We start from the raw sequence: 13727 nt of genomic DNA, 5'->3' as shown, positions 1-13727 counted from the left end.
TCACCAATTTCTGTCGGGTGCTTGTTTTACACTCTACCTTGATTCGTAGACCTCGGGAATTACAGGAAAAAGGACGACACATGGCACAAAAATTAGGCTTACCCCAGTTGTCAGTTTTATTACACAAAAACGAACTAAAAACTACAGAACTAGGCTCCTGAGCGAATTGACTGAAGACATACAATCACTTGTCCGGTTCGTAGCTGTAATCGTACATTGTAGGTTCGTGGTCATTGGTTCCTTAACCGGTTGTTTCCTCTTCTGGTCATTCTCTTCAGTTCTGTTCCTTCCATATCCATTCCGTACTTCACTTCGCTTCTGTACCACGCACTCTGAGCTACTTCTAGCTCGCATATTTAGATCCACGTTATGAATAATCCCCCGCTGAACTGCGGTTTCCGATAATGTGTTTGGATCAATACGTTGTTTGTGGTAATCTTATTTGACTGACTGCAATGATGGACCTGGATGTCCCCAATTTGCAAATGGAGTCTACAGGGCAAATGGTAACTCTTCATCTTAACTACCTCATTCTCCAAAAATGTACACCTGGTGGGGTCGCTTTGTTGTTCTGGTTCCTTGCAGACTTGGAGTCGCCAGAGAGATTTGTTTTTCCCCCTCTGGCCAATCAGTTCAGGGCCTCTTCAGTTAGTTTATATGAAATGTAACAACCCCATTGTTTTCATGCATAAAACTAGTCTGGTCCTCAACCGCAGAGATTGTCCTGAATTGCTGATGAGTCACCACCTGCCCCAGGCTGGCGCCCTTTTCTCCCTTTGGCCAGTTCATCCCAAGAGCCTGTATTAAATCAACTTAATTAATGTTTAGTTCGTGGCCTCGTTCTGTGCTTTCTGGAAAATGTGTAACCTTACACCACATAGCTCTCAGCCTCGTAGAAGCATCGTATTGACTCCAGCTGCTGCTCAGGCTCCGAAATGCGGATCTCGAGTAGTTGAAGCTGGAGACACCTCCTGCACACATGGTTGTCTAAGCCGCGTGAAGCGTCCAGGACTTCCCACATGCTGCAGGATGTGCCCGCCACAGGACTGAGCTGCCCTGCCATCCCTCTAGTTAGACTTACCTAGTTTAAAATCTAATTAAAAAGAAAAAGAGAAAAGAGAGATACTTACGAACTCACCGACCTCCCGAACTCACCGACCTCTCTGGCCTCCCGGACCCCCCGGAACCCTGAACTTTTCGAACTCCCGAAGTAGATGTTAGGAAGTTTCAGAACTGGCTTATATTTCAGGATTTGGTGCTAAGGCTTTGATGACACAAAACTATCAACAAAATATTAGCTATAAACTGGTCAGTACAGCAATAATTTTTTTTCCATATTTAACAAATTTGAGTGTGTCATCTTCTTGGATTTATTGACATCAGTTGCTCTTGTAAATGATCTGATCATCTTGCTTTGTGGAAGTTGCCTCACATTGGCCTATTTCTGCTTGTCCCTGGGGGTGTAACAGTAACCTCTTGTGACTAGATATTTGTCACTTTTACACGTGTACTTCTTCAATCTCACTAAAGGTAGACCAAACAAACACTTGGCGAGGCAAAGCTGTTACAATTTGTTAGACTGCATGGTATCACAGGACGTGAAATTCACTTAGTTCAATCAATAAAATTTATCTGCTCATGATACAAAATAAAAACACATTCCATTGCATTACCATACAACAACAACAGTAAATTGTATTCATATGGTGCCTTTAATGTAGTGAAACATCCTAAGGCGCTTCACAGGAGTATTATGAGATTGAAAAATTTGACACGTGCCACATAAGGAGAAATTAGGACAGGTAACCAAAAGTTCGGTCAAAGAGGTAGGTTTTAAGGAATGTCTTGAAGGAGGAAAGTGTCATGTATTCATCCAGCATTGTAACCCATGTATAATCTGACCTAAGTTGTACACTGTGAGAACACTGACCATTAGGTGGTGAACTTGTGGGAGACACTCCTAACCTAGACCTTCAGATATAAAAGGGGAAGCTCCACCCACTTCCATCACTTGAGTGCAATGAAATAAAAGACAGGTCACAGACTGACCTTCTCTCAAGCATGGGCCTCATGTGCATTTATACTGTATAGAAAGAGAGGTAAGAGAGGCAGAGAGGTTGAGGCAGGGAATTCCAGAGCTTGGAGCCTAGGCAACAGAAGGCACGGCCACCAATGGTTAAGCGATTATAATCAGGACTTCTCAAGCGAGCAGAATTAAAGGAGCGCAGACATCTCGGGGTGGGGGGGCGGGGGGTTGTGAGGCTGAAGGATATTACAGAGATAGCGAGGGGCGAGGCCATGGAAGGATTTCAAAACAAGGATGTGAATTTTAAAATCTAGGCATTGCTTAACCGGGAGCCAATGTAGGTTAGCAAGCACAGGGATGATGGGTGAGCTGGACTTAGTGAGAGTTAGGACACAGGCAGCTGAGTTTTGGATCATCGCAATTTCCCATAGAGTAGAATGTGGGAGGCCAGCCGCAAGTGCGTTGGAATAGTCTAGAGGTAACAAAGGCATGGATGAGGGCTTCAGAAGCGGATGAGCTGAGGGTGAAGTCAGGCGATGTTACGGAGGTGGAAATAGGCAGTCTTAGTTATGCTGCGGATATGTGGTCAGAAGTTCATTTTAGGGTTTACTATGACACCAAGGATGCGGACAGTCTGGTTCAGCCTCAGACAGAAGTGGGGGAGAGGAATGGAGTCAGTGGCTAGGGAACGGAGCTTGTGGTGGGGACTGAAAACAATGGCTTCGGTCTTCCCAGTAATCAATTGGAGAAAGTTTCCGCTCATCCAGAATTGGATGTCGGACAAGCAGTCTGACAATTTAGAGACCAAGGTGCGGTTGAGAAAAGTGGTAGTGAGGTAGAGCTGGGTGTTATCAACATACATGTGGAAACTGATGCAGTGTTTTCGGATGATGTCGCTAAGGGGCAACATGTAGATGAGAAATAGGAGGGAGTCAAGGATAGATCCTTGGGGGACACCAGAGGAACGAGGCGGGGGCGGGAAGTGAAGTCGTTGAAGGTGATTCTCTGACTACGACTAGATAGCTAAGAATGGACCAGTCAAGTGCAGTCCCACCCAGCTGGATGACGATGGAGAGGTGTTGGAAAAGGATAGAGTTGTCAACCGTGTCAAAGGCTGCAGACAAGTCAAGAAGGACGAGTAGGGATAGTTTGCCTTTGTCAGTCACAAAGGATGTAATTTGTGACTTTGATTAGAGCCATTTCGGTATTGTGGCAGGTGCGGAAACCAGATTGGAGGGATTCATACATGGAATTGCGGGAAAGGTGGGCATGGATTTAGGAGGCGATAACATGTTCAAGGACTTTGGAGAGGAAAGGGAGGTTGGAGATGGGGCGGTAGTTTGTAAGGACATATAAGTAGGTCATACTTACTTAAGATGTCTTCTAACTGTTCCTCCAGAAGTTTTGACTTGCCAAAAGGGGCAAAATTGCATGGGGACGGTAACCGCCGAGCGACGGGAGTTCCTGCGCCTGGCGCAGTAGTCCCCTGCCAGGAGCTAAATTGGGCTTAGCTCTCCCGAGAGGAAGTGGAGCGCAAAATCTCACGTAGCACTTTCTCTTGGGGGCAGGACCAAGGCGCTAAGCAACGCAAATTTTCCAGTGCTATGTGGAGGGGTGCGTAGTGCTGGCAGGAGGACAGGGAATTCCCCTTTTCAATAAAGGGGAGGGCCAAGCTGCAGGAGTGAGAAGGGGCCATCGCTAGACCACCAGGGAGCGGGGTGCCATGGCAGCAGCCCAGCACACAGGCGGAGTGCTGGGCTGCAGGATTGTGGTACGGACCCCATGATCTGCACTGATTTGTCCGCGGCAGCCTCACGGGACGCTACTGAACTTTCGCTTCGGGGCGAAAATGGATGACTGCACACGGTGATGATCACCGGCACAGCGGCCCGGGGCACTATCAATCAGAGCGGGCGCTACTGGCTAGCGCGCTGCTAAACTCCCGGGGGCGCTAACGGGAGGCTCAAACGACGCAAATTTTTCCCGCAAAATCTTTCTCAGCTGTCATATAATTGTATTCCCTGCCAAAAGCCTCTCTTTTTATCCCTTTACAGTAATCAATGGGCTTTCCAACACAATGGGTGTTAGCTGTTTTCCGATTACCTAAGCAAGCGAATTATTCTCTTAGTGTTTTGTCTCCAGGGAACATTCCTCCCATTTAGTATATTAACTGCCTTTCATCTTGGTGCCTCTTAAACACGTGAAAATACATGTTACTTTCTGCCACGAGTTGAAGCAGATTCTTTTCTTCACCCGTACCATGGCAACGGTCCTTTGCCAGACCACCACCTCCCAGAAGTGGCCAGATTTCATAAGGAAATTCGAGGCATTTTTTGTCCGAGCAAGTTGTGAAGAGTCTGCTGCTCAGAGCACACTTTGAGTCCTTTGTGCAGTACTAGTCACTGAGGCACGATGAGCTACTGATGTGCTGGGGCTAGTGCAGAGAAAAGTCACAAGGAAGATTGCCAGTGAAGGAGAGAATGACATAGATTCAAATGTAGGAATGATATCAAGAAATCATTCTTCACACAGAGAGGAATCAACACTTGATTCCAGTCGAGCCAAATAACTTTCCTCATCCAGAATTATTTTGTGATTTTTTTTTTGAATGAAGAAAAGGAGCAATGGAAGGATTAGCAGTATTCATAGATACACATAACCCAACTGGCAGAGCAGCTGTAGGTGTGAAGAGGAGGCATTGTGCAGTTTCTGTTGCCTGCAATTCCCAACAGCTAACGTCTGCATTCCAAAATACACTGTATGTTATTTGTAGCTGTGGAGTAGAAGACAATGTCCATTGGCTCCATTCCTGTTTTCCACCTTTTCCACAACTCCATTGTTGAAGCTCTCCGATCATGTTTCGTCCCTAATCAAGGTTGAAAATGACATCCTCTGCGATTGTGGCCGTGGTGCACTATTCCTCCTTATCTTTATTTCAGTAGATTTTAAACATGGTTAATCACATCATCCTTCTCCAGCGCCTCTGCTCTGTTGTCCAGCTAAGTGGGACTGCCCTAGCTTTGTTCCGCTATTACCTATCCAATCATAACCAGACAATCTCCTGCAATTGCATCTCTCATCCTCCACCATTACCTCTGGTGTCCCCTATGGTTATATCCTTGGCCCCATCCTAGTTCTCATCTACATGCTGCCCCTTGGCAACCATTCATGTGCACGTTTTGGCTGCTGCTTCAGACCTGAGCTCATCACTTCTATTTCCACTTTTTTCTTCTTTTCTCTTTACCCCTCTGAGACCACTCGCTCCTGTTGTCTGTCATGCCTCCTTTCATTTTCCCTCTCTGGTTACTCTGCCCTCACAAATCCCGACCTAAACCCTTCAGCACTCCTCGACCTTCCTACGCTCCTGCTGCCATCCCAGGCTTGACCCCCTTTTAAATAAGCCTGCAACTTCCCTCTGTGCCTCTCTTGGCATCCTCCTTATGGGCAGCAACCCCAACTGCCCCACATCCTACTCACTCGCCAACCTTCCCAGCCAGCGCGCGCCCACTGGAGGCTAATCTTTCCTACCTCCTCCCCGTCTCACTCACCCCTCCCAACGTCGAACCTATGGACTCTGCCACTGGATCAACTATTACTGCTTCTCGGCCTTTTGGCTAAGATCTGCATAACTAACCTGACCAGCCACCATGACTTCCGGGTGGTTCCTCCCTGGTCAGGAAGGTATATGCTTACATTTTTGTAAACAGGAGGTGGGTGGGATGGCTTGACCCATCCACCTCCACGGAGGTGTGTGGGGGACCTGACCCATCCACCTCCATGGCACGAACCTGGTATTGCAGTACTTCCAGGAACGGTGCAGTGGCTCTAGGCCTTTTGGCTAAGAGCATTGGCGCAGAGTGATCCTTGACTGGTGCAGGGTGACCTCTGGCGTTTGTGACTTGACAAAGAATTGGAAACGATTGGCTACGAATTTATAAAAAATAAAAAAAATAAAATAAAAAAAAAATAAAAAAATTACTGCTTCTCGGCCTTTTGGCTAAGATCATGCGTAACTGACCTGACAGGGGAGTAGCCACCATGACCTCCGGGTGGTTCTCCCTGGATCAGGAAGGTATATGCTTGCTTTTTTGGAAACAGGAGGTGGGTGGGGTGGCTTGACCCATCCACCTCCACGGAGGTGTGTGGGAGACCTGACCCATCCACCTCCATGGCACGAACCTGGTATTGCAGTACTTCCAGGAACGGTGCAGTAGCCATTCAACACCAGATCTGGCTGGACCACATGAAGCACTATCAGGTTCTACTCCTCTCTTCATTCCACAATCATCCGAGCATGCAAAGATAATCCCTGGCTTCTTTTCTCTACTGCAAACCATCTTGTTAAATCCCTCTCCCCTGTCTCTTCCACCCTCGGGGTAGAAATTTCCCCCTGCCCAAAATGGAGCGCTCCCACTGCAGCTGTGGTTCAGGTAACTCTTGCATCACATTCGGCTCTTTGTTGGGTTTTCTTCCCATGCATCCGGAACTCGATCATAACGGGGCAGTGACAACACCGGAGGGGCGGAAACGCAGCGATGACAGCAACTGAGGGGCGGAAGTTGGATGCGAAGTGGAGTCATCACGGCGACGCGTCACCACAGCGCTCCCCTTCACTTAAAGGGGAGAGCCTCCGCGATTTTTAAACTTCGGGCCACTGAGCCACCAGGGAGATTTGCGGCCTGGCACCCAAGAGGGGGTGCCAAGCGGCCTGTTAGCGGCCCGGCCGAACCCGGGGGCATAATTGTAGGGCTAACATGGCAGTCGACCAACAAAAAAAAACATGGCGGCAGCGGCAGTGCATCCTCCCCTTTAAGGGAAGCCGCACCGCTGCTGCAGAAGGCCACAACCTCACTGGACCACCGGGAAAAGGCTTGTTTTGTCACCGCCAGGCGAGCCGAAGATGACCGGCGATGCGCATGATGACTCGCTTAAGACGGATCGGCAGCAGCGGAGCGGTGGGGTGGGGTGGGGTGGGGCGTGGAAGGAGATCGGGGCACCGCCAGTAAAACTCGGGAGGGCAATTGGGCTAGCAGTGGCCATTCCATGAAATGTCAGCGGCCACTCCACTCCGCAATGTGACCGCCGATTTGCGGTGGTAACAAGCCTTAAGGAGAGGAGCAATTTCGGCCCCTTCATCTCCACCAGCAAGTGTGAGAAGCTCATGGACTTCTTTGTCACTAAGATTGAGAACATCTGATCAACTGCTTCTGCAACTTCCCTCACTTCTCCTAGCCCAGTGATTCACAAACTGGGGTCCATGGACCGATTGGATAATGGGCTGGAAGTATGGAGGCTTGAAACGAGAGATGGTAGGAGGGGTCTTAAAGTGAAATAACAGTTTAAGTTACTGGTAAAATGATTGAATTGTTTTCTGCATTTTCAATTACAGTTTGTTGAATTTTGCTCCATGACTTAGTTGGTTTTACCGGCTAATAATTTTACATTTTCTGTTTTTTTCCCCCTACCAATATTTTTGCTCCCCATTGTAGCTGGACAAAGATACACAGATTATTGCAAAGTGACCATTTGTTGTTTTGTCTTTATGGAACAGGTCATTCAGCTCTTGCTTGAGTAAGAAAGCCTGCTTTACCTCATCTTCTCTCCTACTCTTTTCAACCTTGATGCTGTCCTGTCCTTTTGAATCTTGACCTTCTACTAAAAATATTTATAGACAGGGCTGGTAAGTTACTTGCACACTGTTACTGGTAGAGCTTTGCGTAAATAACTGACAGTGAAGATGGTGGAAGAGCCGTGGTTACTATCAATAAATTACATTAAAATAACAAGATTTTCACGTGTGGAAGGAATGCGGTATGCAGAAAGGTCACTTGGAACGTACGTTACTGAAAACACCAGATTTTTCTGCTGTACATTGTACAAGCTTTCTACGGGATCCAGGAGCCCGGCCCATTCTTCAGTCATTGAAAGGAATTGACCGAGACCTTCCATTCAGCAATTATATTGGTGCTCACCACAAGTACGCACCATCAACCCGGAGGGTCATTTGAATTTTCCAGGTAGACCCAACCCACTAGCAACAGGTCATGGAGGCCTATATATCATAGCCTAACTTGCCAGGGATCTGCTGTTGCTTTTCATTTATTTTTTAATTCAATTGTTTGACAACATTGCCCATCTGTGATTGGTTACACAGGCTTCCTGTCCATATAAAATGTAAAGGTCCATAGTAACTCGGGACACCATCAAAGAGCAGATATCCCAGGTATCCAATGTTACTATAGTGCAAATGACAGGAAATATGTCAGATGATGTATTTCCATTGTATGCATAGGGGTGGAAATTAGGTTGGGGCTACTTAGGCCGCTAATGGCCGCGGGACGGTAAATTTTGCGCCGGAAATTGTTTGCGACAACAGCCAAAAAATTCTGTTGCTGCGCCCCGAGAGTGGAGTGGAGCGCTAAGGGAGACGTTCCACACCTCTCTTAGGGCGCTAGGCCGGGTGAGCAACTGAAAATCCGTTGCGAAGGAGCTGGCCTCAGCACCCTAAGAGAGGCCTGGAAAAAAAAAATCGGGACAAAAAACATTCCCGATAAATTACTCTCCGCAAATACAGGTGAATCGCAAAAATAAATCAGCGCTATATTAACTTTTCCAGTCATTCCTTCCTTAGCATCCCGGGAAAGTTCTGCATGCCAGCTTTCAAAGGCGCTGTTATCACAGGGCACTATGGGTGCCACTGCAACCGAATATCAAAATGCTGTCGAAACAGGGGACGTTGCACACTGACTCAATGCTCTCGGGCGATCCTGGTCAGCACCGCCAACACCGGCACACTGAATGTGCCGAGTGGCATGAGTGCCGGCACTCGCGGCTCCGACTCCTTTAGCGCCCCTGTCCGGCCCTTTCCAGGGGCGCTATGCGACCGAATTTCTACCCCACAGTGTTTAAATACCCCCTCCCATTTTTGGGTGTCAAGGACAAGGACAGAGCGAGCTGAGAGTGATTCACAGGCAATTTTCCAGTGTTATGCCAGTGGCAGTCCTATGGCTAGTAGCAAATGGGTAACTTTCAATGTTACTGCACAGAAGAACTAGCTAGTGAAAAATAATTAATGAGTCAACCTTCTGTGAAATGCTGAATAGATGATCAAGCCATCATTGAGCTGGAATTTTTACCATGTGACCGTAGCATGTGTAGATGTATATTTAAAACATCACTGAATAAACAGATTGGCTAGTATCACTGACCACTGCAGTACCTGACGGGCTGAAGACTCCGATAGCACAGATGTTGAGCAAGCTGGTGAGGGTTTAAATATCTTTTACTTCAGTTGAAAGAGTAAAATAGCACAAGGTTTTTGATTGAATCAGCAAAATTTCTTCTGGAAATGGACTCCAAATGCTCAGTCACTTCTCAGGGATGGATTAGTTAGTCCACTGTGATTTTAGTTAGCCGGGAACAGGTACTGAGTATAGTTAGCTGGGAACGGGTACTGGGTATATGTGAATGGAGCGAAGTTTGTTTCTTTTTGATTTATTTTCCCAATTCTGATCATGGAAGGTTTCCGATAACATCCTGGTTCTGGTAAGTGCACATTCAAGGTGCTACGTGTTGGCATAAAGAACTTGTATAACGTGAAGTTTCATGGATGATGCTCACTGTGGAGACTCAATGGGCGAAAAGTTCGGGTGGATAGCGCTAAAGGGTTAGCGTCAGCAAGCGTCGACAGTAGTGCTGCTCGACAACTTCAGTGTGCAGTTACCTGCGGCGCTGAGGAGTATCGCCCAGCAACGTCCCCAGTAGCGACGTGGAACCTTGGTTTGCTCGCCACCCTTAGCAATCTGTGGTGACCTCACCAGAGAAAGCCTGGCTTGCGGAGCTGTCCGAGGACGCTAAGGGAATGAAGGCATGATCATAATCAGGTAAGTGTGATTGATTTCTGGATTTTTTTTTTGTGATTTTACTTTATTTGGGGTGAGTAATGTATAGGGAATGTTTTTTTTGTGAATTTTGGGCTGTTTTTTTTTTGCAGGGAGGCCTCTCAGTGCGCTACGAAGCCAGCTCCTTAGCGCGGGATCTTCAGTTGCGTATCCGGTCTAGCGTCCCAGGAGAAGTGTGGAATGTTTCCCTTAGTGCTCCACTCCACTCTCGGGGCACTGAAATTGAATTTTGCTGGGCCAGGTGCTAAAAATCATCCGGCGCTAAATTTAGTGCCCGGGTGATATTAACACCTTAAGTGCCCTTTAACTGAATTTCTAGCAATGTATTGTGTCACGATATGAAAGGATTTAGGTTTTCAGAAGAAAGAAGTTAAAATGGAGCAGAGGTACACGACAAGTGGACTGAGGAAGCTGAAAAACAGATATTCTGGAAATCTAAAGTAACAGATTATGTTGGAAATGTTGGGACATTTAAAGGCACTATTTAAATACAAGTTGTTGTTGTCGTTGGATCTGTTTGTCCCGGAGCAAAAATGTTTCCAGCCCGCGATTGATCAGCCCTGCACTCTTAAGGCTGGATTTCCGGCTTGTTGCCGCCTGTGTTTTCTCCCCGGAGGGGCGGCAATGACAGTAGTAAGCTCTTCCGGGCAGGCAGCCAGCTTCCAGCGCCCTGCCGGGATTTTTGGTGCCGGTTTCAGCGGAGTGCGGAGCATTACCGCCTGGAAGAGGCGAGCCCCTGATTGCGACACCGGCTCGATTTTTGGCTGCTGCCCGATCCGTAGTGCTCCATGCTGGGACCGCCTGTGAAAGTGGCTGCAGTGAGGTAAGTAATGTTGGTCTCAGGTAAGTGCGAATGGTTTTTTTTGCGATTTATGTGGTGGTGGCGTGCTATTTATTTGGAATGTTTTGTGCTTTTTTCCAAGTTTTCTTTTCTCCCTAGGCCTCTCCGAGCGCTCCGAGGCCGGCTGTTTAGCTCGGGATTTTCGCTTGCTCAGCTGACCGAGCGCCCTACGAGAGGTGTGCAATGCCTCCATTAGCACTCCACCCCACACTCGGGGCCCAGTTGCCGAATTTTGCTGATTGAGGCGCAAACTGTTCCCGGGTGCAAACTTTACCGCCTCGCTGCCATTACTGCCCCGAAATGACCAGAGCTGAAAATCCAGCCCATGGGGTGCTTGGGGCTGCTCTGCGCATATCACAGGTGCCATTGACGACCATTCCCAGCCTTAGCCTCCAATGAATCCAGCATTGGCCCTTCCCTTTAAGGGAGGGAAGGAACCTGTGAAACCAGCAGCACTGCACGGAACATTGTGCAGCACTCTGCCGCTACTGCCCCTCTCACTCCCTTTAGCACTCTAAGGAAAGTGGTAGCACTTGATTTAACACTCCACTTCCCTCTTGGAGCACTAAACCGGAAGTTCTCATCAGAATCAAGTGTGTAGCGCCCGGCGATACTTTTGTGCTTCCCTCAAAAGTTATCACCCCAAACGGGGTGCTACGCAATTTCTAAACTCTTTTTTTCTTTAATGTACATATGCCTTGCTGGAAAGTAATCCTTCTTTTCTATTTCCTTTGTGCCCCTGTAGCTGCAGAGCAGAGGTCTGCTCCTAACTATCTTTGCTGCCTCTATTGGTGGCACCTTCCAATATGGGTTTAACCTGACAATCATCAATGCACCAACAACTGTGAGTTCAGAGCAATGGTCAATTTGAAAAGGTCAGTTGTCTCCACGTTTGTAAAGGCATAATTCAAACTAAATCGTATTTTTCTTTACTTCAAAATGACAGTACATCCAAAAATTTATCAATGAAACCTGGACTAAGCACTATGGCACGCAGCTGGAGAGCGGGGTCATCACACTACTCTGGAGCATCACAGTGGCCACTTATTTTGTTGGAGGATTGGTCGGGGCACTTATTGCTGGGCCCATGGCCATAACGTGTGGAAGGTAGGAACTACAGGGGGAATGTCAGGGTTAAACACCAACAATCAGACTATTCATTTCCAAGAAGTGGCATGTCCAGGTCAGGACTTGAATAAACCGCAGGGTAGATCTTGACTTTGTGCTGCAGTGATAGCGAGTCGGCAGCCCGTTCTACGGCTCTCTCCATTTTTATTTCCATTGACTTCAATAGAAGGGAAAAATCAGGTCGGGTGTCAATTGGTGGACAATTCGATATTGCCCATTTTACACCAGGGTCGAAAGTGGAAATAAGACCCCACAATTTTGGAAACGTGTCTTTTACAACCTGTCCAATCATTTACCAGCAGTTCAGTGGACTTTGAGCACAAACAGATTGTATATAAAAGTGCTCAGTGTTGTCATGAGTTTCAGTAAAATGTCTTTTTTTTAAAGAAATCCAGTGAAGCAGTCACAGATGGATAGATTTTTAACCAATAAGGGAATTAAGGGTTACGGGGAGAGGGCGGGTAAGTGGAGCTGAGTCCACGGCCAGATCAGCCATGATCTTATTGAAAGACGGAGCAGGCTCGAGGGGCTAGATGGCCTACTCCTGTTCCTAATTCTTATGTTCTTATGACATCAATGTGACCGAAAAGAATAAAACAGTGGATGAGATGCATCAGGGAATAACGATTGAGAAGATTAAAAATTCCAATGCTCACGTGTCAGGAGTGAATATCAGCTAGTCTGACACTAAACTTTGGTTTGACTAGCTCGAGAATTATAAGAGGAAGGGACGACTGGAGGAGGGAAGGAGGTAGTTCAATAGTTTGGGGTTCCTGGGAAAGAAAGCTGGAGTAGGAGACAATGCCATGAGTCTTGATTCCAACACAGTGAAGGTACAAAACGATATTTAGAGCTTAGAAGAAAAGGAAAGAAGTTCAGGGAAGTACTTACCATAGCCGTGTTGATAAACGACAGGCAAATAGGAAAGGATGAGAATAAGCGAGTGAGATAGAGGCTGTAGTCCAGAGGCAAGAGACACTTTTTCTTTTAGCCTGTCCAAGATTGTGAACAAGCCGTTAGAGGAGACACCCCAGATATGACAGCGCTTGGATGGAGTTGTCATTATTAAGGGTTAAGAATTGTTGAGGGTAGCGAGACCTATTACACGACAATTCCAAGCACCCAACGTAAAAACATTTAGGCTTTGTCCCTCTCCCCACCATCCTCAAACCAGTCCATCTCCCTCCATTCTCACCCCATCCTTCTCCCTCCAGCCTCTCCCTCCATTCTCACCGCATCCTTCTCCCTCCATTCTCACCCCATCCACCTGTCCTCATCCCCATTCTATCCTCCCATCCTTTCCCTCCATCCTCACTCCCATCCATTCCCCTCCATTCTCACCCACATCCTTCTCCCTTACTTTTCCATGTAATCTTGTACATTACAGCAGTGACTATACTTCAACAAGTACTTCAGTGGCTGTAAAGCGCTTTGGTACATCTGGTGGTCGTGAAAGGCACTATATAAATGCAACGCTTTCTTTCCCTCCATTCTGACCCACAACCTTCTTCACCCATCCTCACTTTCATCTTTCCCCCCCCCCCCACCCTTACCTCTAATCTTCTGCCTCGTCTGATATGTCCTTACTATACAGTATAAATGCACACGAGGCCCATACTTGAGAGCAGGTCACTCTGTGACTAGTTACCTTTATTACCAAGACCTCAAGTGATGAAGGTGGGTGGAGCTTCCCCTTTTATATCTAAAAGTTCAGGTTAGGAGTGTCTCCCACAAATTCGCCCCCTTGTGGTCAATGTTCTCAAGGTGTACAACTTAGGTCAGTTTAGACATGGGTTACAATGATAGTTGAATACATGACATCACCTCCCCC

General features: G+C 47.2%; 1 protein-coding gene and 2 pseudogenes across 4 annotated transcripts in view; all 3 read left to right on the top strand.

The window, feature by feature from the left end:
• The first annotated feature begins 5620 nt into the window (after positions 1 to 5620).
• LOC139270021 (U2 spliceosomal RNA) lies at positions 5621 to 5851 on the top strand (annotated as a pseudogene).
• Positions 5852 to 6003: 152 nt separating this feature from the next.
• On the top strand, positions 6004 to 6242 carry LOC139269974 (U2 spliceosomal RNA; annotated as a pseudogene).
• A 773-nt stretch (positions 6243 to 7015) lies between these two features.
• Positions 7016 to 13727, top strand: part of LOC139268862 (solute carrier family 2, facilitated glucose transporter member 11-like) — a 54446-nt gene continuing 47734 nt past the window's right edge. For 3 of the 4 annotated variants that reach the window (XM_070887653.1, XM_070887649.1, XM_070887651.1), the window contains exons 1-3: positions 7016 to 7335; positions 11514 to 11612; positions 11715 to 11875. In XM_070887653.1, coding sequence (XP_070743754.1) covers positions 7300 to 7335; positions 11514 to 11612; positions 11715 to 11875 — 296 coding nt within the window. In that variant the 5' untranslated portion in view covers positions 7016 to 7299. Of the gene's footprint in view, positions 7336 to 8556; positions 9290 to 11513; positions 11613 to 11714; positions 11876 to 13727 lie in introns of those variants that run through there. The other variant, XM_070887650.1, reaches the window with a different exon arrangement.

This window comes from Pristiophorus japonicus, chromosome 8 (assembly GCF_044704955.1).
Source record: "Pristiophorus japonicus isolate sPriJap1 chromosome 8, sPriJap1.hap1, whole genome shotgun sequence".
NCBI classification, from domain to species: domain Eukaryota; kingdom Metazoa; phylum Chordata; class Chondrichthyes; family Pristiophoridae; genus Pristiophorus; species Pristiophorus japonicus.
This window is presented reverse-complemented; position numbering and strand designations above follow the sequence as displayed.